The 4,369-nt window shown below is 46.8% G+C and overlaps 1 protein-coding gene across 1 annotated transcript; it reads left to right on the top strand.

The window, feature by feature from the left end:
- Positions 1-1,401: 1,401 nt before the first annotated feature.
- On the top strand, positions 1,402-3,826 carry LOC144616606 (disintegrin and metalloproteinase domain-containing protein 21-like). The gene is given in 2 exon segments (XM_078447741.2): positions 1,402-2,587; positions 2,590-3,826. Coding segments are annotated over 2 exon segments (2,223 nt in total). The 3' UTR covers positions 3,627-3,826.
- The last annotated feature ends 543 nt before the right edge of the window (positions 3,827-4,369 follow it).

Raw genomic sequence — 4,369 nt, 5'->3', positions numbered from 1 at the left:
TTTGTAAATGACATATCCTCAGGGTTAGTATTCAAACTATGTAAATGTTTTTAAATTATTTTCACATTATCAGTAGAGAGTGTGTCCATGCAGTTCAGCATACTGTCATGTGAGAAGCAAAATTCGTGTCTTCCACTTGTGTTTTGTGTTAGGATCTCACTGAACATGAGACCAACACTCTTCACAAAATTTGAACCGTACAGTACAGTACTGTTAATTACAAGGGTAATGTTGTGGAGACCCCTCTAGAACCTAATCATCTTGCATAACAGAAAATCATAGCCCTTGAGATCTACTCCTCATTGCCAGCCCCAGACAACTGCCATTCCACTCTCCATTTTATTGTTATCAAATCCCAAATTCAGCTGAGTATTTCTGGAAAGGTCAATGTTCAAAGTTTTAGTTTTGATGGGAAAAGAAGTTGAGCTTTATTTAGGAGGCCAGCCACCCAGAGAAAAGGCAGACTCTTCTCCAAAAGCCAACTCTGAGGGTTTCTACCCAACTCAGGGGGTTTTAAAGGACTAGACGGTACTTAAACAATGGAGTTCCATGGTGGATACCATTTTCGATCATGTGCAGCCTCCATGGTGCAAGCTGCCAAAGTAACCTCAACTCCCCTGCATCTATCTCCACCTGAGGAGAGAAACTCACAGGCATGGGAGAAGACTGCCAGAGGCCAGGAAAGAACCACAATAAGGGATTAGAGGGGAAATCCCCTGGGGCTCACACATGTTCAGCAGTACTTTCTGTTCTCACCAGATGGCATAAGAAAATACTAAAATACAACCTTGTACTTCACCAATCGTGACACAGAATACTGGGAAATGTTTCCTCAGTAAACTCAGAGGAAGCTTCAAAGCAACAACCAAAAGGATCAAATGGCTTGCAAACTAATAGCCAACCAGAATAAGACATGTAACATTACAAAGCGATGTTTTTCAATACGTACAAAGGTAAAATTGACAGTCTACCTCCATATCCCATGGAAGTAGGAAGCATTGGTCTCCATAATGAGGAAAAGCAGTCATCCAGAGAAAGTGACCCAGCAGTACCACAGGACATGGAATTGGTAGAGAAGTTCAGTGTGTTATAATTGCATATCCCGTATCCAAGTAGAAGGAGAAAAGATGGAATGTGCTGAATAGAGCCGTGTTTCTGGGTCCAAGTCCCTACCCATGTCCATGTGAGCACTGTTGACCATGGCCCACCTGACTCTCCCACATCCACCCCAGGTGAACTGATGAGCGGGGTCACCCAATGCCACACCCTGTGACTGTTACCTAACCCCACAGGTGGCCCCGAGGTGTAGGGTGCTGGCCACCTGGTACAGCCCTCTGTTCTGTCTGATGGTCTAGACCTGGTTTTGCTGAGGATCCTCCATTTATCCATTCTCACTGTCAGATGTCCCTGAGCAGGGGCATGAGGCTGGCAGAGGACCAGGTCACCCTGAGGGCACCCCTCTTGCTGTTTGCGCTCTGGGCATTGCTGGCTCCTGTCCAAGGTTCTCAAGGTCGTCCCTCATGGCGCTACATCTCTTCTGAGGTGGTAATTCCCAAGAAGGAGTTGCACCACGGCAAGGGCGTTCAGATGCCTGGCTGGCTGTCCTATAGCCTGCATTTCGGGGGCAAGAGCCATGTTATCCACATGAGGCACAAGAAACTCTTTTGGTCCAGACAGTTGCTGATGATGACTCAGGATGATCAGGGAGCCTTGCAGATGGACTACCCCTTCATCCCTCCAGACTGTTACTACCTCGGCTACCTGGAGGAGATTCCTCTTTCCATGGTCACCATGGACACGTGCTATGGGGGCCTTGAAGGTATCATGAAGTTGGATGACCTTGCCTATGAAATCAGACCCCTCAGCCATTCCCAACGGTTTGAACACGTTGTTTCTCAGATAGTGGCAGACACCAATGCAACGGGACCTACTTATAACCTGGGATATAAGGAGCTTAGGAACCCCCTGTTCTCTCAAGCAAATATCAGTGCAGCCCCCAGGATCTCTAGTAAGTTGTATTCATCCCATCATGGGATTTTGAAAGGACTTGTTCTCGGTTCCAAAACAATGTATGGTGTGTTCAACAACGTGTCAAAATGTGCCCGATTCCTCATAAGGCTTGTTAGTTTGACTGACTCAATGCTTCAAGGGATTGATGTAAGGCACTATATTTCCTCCATGGTCATTTATAATCTGGAAGATCCAGTTGTCTTGAACAATTTTCGGGTGCCAGGGAGTCCGATTCATATCTACTTTCAGAGACACTTGTTTGTTGCTTTTAAACCACATACAGCTTTACTTATGAACAAAGATGCACCACATGAACTTCAGTTTCAGCCAGCCCCATACGCGGTATGCGGATCAAAATCCATCATCTCGCTTGCTTCTCTAGGCAGACATTTTTTATTGTTGTCTGTGTTAGTAGCCCAAAAAATTGCATTATCTATTGGTATTTTTTATGACAATCAGTTTTGTGCATGCCAGAGGAGGTCTACCTGCATTATGAATCAATACCCTGTTATGACAGATTCTTTCAGTAACTGTTCCTTCATTCATATGCAGCATGTAGTGGTGAATAATTTTTGTGAGGCATATTTGACTCAGGACTTTCCTATTTCAATAAAAGCCTGACTCACGATCGTTGTGGAAACTATGTAGAGGAGCCAGGTGAGCAGTGTGACTGTGGCTCCTTCAAGCAGTGCTACAACAATCCCTGCTGTACGACTGATTGCATTCTAACCCCTGGCAGCAAATGTAATACAGGCAGATGCTGTACAAACTGCACCTATTCCGATGCTGGGACACTCTGCAGGCCCATCCAAAATATATGTGATCTTCCAGAATACTGCCGTGGGGTGTCCGTGGAGTGCCCTGATGACTTCTATATGCAAGATGGAACCCCGTGCACTGAAGAGGGCTACTGCTATCATGGAAACTGCACTGACCGCACTATGCACTGCCAAGAAATCTTTGGCAGAAATGCTGTGAAGGGTGAAAATGTCTGCTATATCATAAATCAAAAAGGCAGCCGATATGGACACTGCAGAAGAGACCCAGGGGTATTCAAATCTAAACCCTGTTCCCCCACAGACATGCAGTGTGGAAGGCTGCAGTGTAGTAACGTCACGCATCTCCCTCAGCTGCAAGAGCATGTTGGATTTCATCAGTCTGAGATCTCAGGGTTCTGGTGTTTTGGGCTGGATTCGCATCGTAGCACAGGAACAACCGATATTGGTCATGTGAGAACTGGTACCCCCTGTGCTCCTGGAAAGTTCTGTCAGGATACCTACTGCAATGGCAGTGTGGCTCAGCTGAACTATGACTGTATCCCGGAGAAATGCAGTCACAGAGGGATATGCAACAATAACAGGAACTGCCATTGCCACGTAGGCTGGGATCCTCCACGGTGCACTGAACGAGGCACTGGTGGGAGCACAGACAGTGGACCCCCTCCAAGAAGAATGCGGTCAGTCAGGCAAAGTCGTGAATCCGTGGTGTATCTCAGAGTGATCTTTGCTAGAATCTATGTCTTAATTGCTGCATTCCTCTTTGGTGTTGCCGGAAACGTCAGAACTATCAACAGACAGAAGGTTACGGAAGAGACTGTTGATCAAGACAATGCATAATTCAGCCTCCAGACCCCTAAACAACTATAGACAATCCACGTGGCTCATCTGTGAAAATACAGTAATGAGGCGGCACAGCTAACATCCACGTTTCCGGGGGTCTGCGGGAGACACAGGGGTCCACAGGCACATCATGGACCTGACACCAGGTCTCTGATGCGTCACTGAGCAGAACTCTGAAATAAAACTTGAAAACTGCATGCTTGTGGCCTCTATGTATTTGTGTAAGCCTGTAAGAGCCCAAACGGTGCCTAAGACTCTGTGCAGAAGACCTGAGTCAGCAGCTGTGTCTTGGGCTGAGGTTTCTGGTTCCAGAAATAAGAGAAGTTGCCACAAGCTCCTTGAGGGGCAAATTCATGAATTTTCTCCAAAACTGTGCTCTTGCACACTGAGCTTTGTCTCATTCTTCAGGTAATCTCTCATTTCCTGGTCCCAATATGGGTTCAGGGTGATGGAGGGCTCCCACCCACCCATACTGCCTGTCCCACACTGGGGTGTCTGTGGGCTGTCAGGGAAAGGGACATGGATTCGATCCCAGCCAGTGCAAGCTGTGCCTCCCTGGAGAGCAAATTTCCGAATGTGGGAGACTGACACTATGAGGCTGAAAGTAGCCCCCAGTGAAATGAATCAGAAAGGTAGGCACAAGTGCCTATGGATGTCTCTGGCATTCCGAGGGAGCCCGATGAATATGAACCCCTTTTCTCCTTCTTTTCTCTATTTTTCAGTGAGTTCATCCTTAGATG

The sequence above is a fragment of the Panthera onca genome, chromosome B3 (assembly GCF_046562875.1).
Source record: "Panthera onca isolate mPanOnc1 chromosome B3, mPanOnc1 haplotype 2, whole genome shotgun sequence".
NCBI classification, from domain to species: domain Eukaryota; kingdom Metazoa; phylum Chordata; class Mammalia; order Carnivora; family Felidae; genus Panthera; species Panthera onca.
This window is presented reverse-complemented; position numbering and strand designations above follow the sequence as displayed.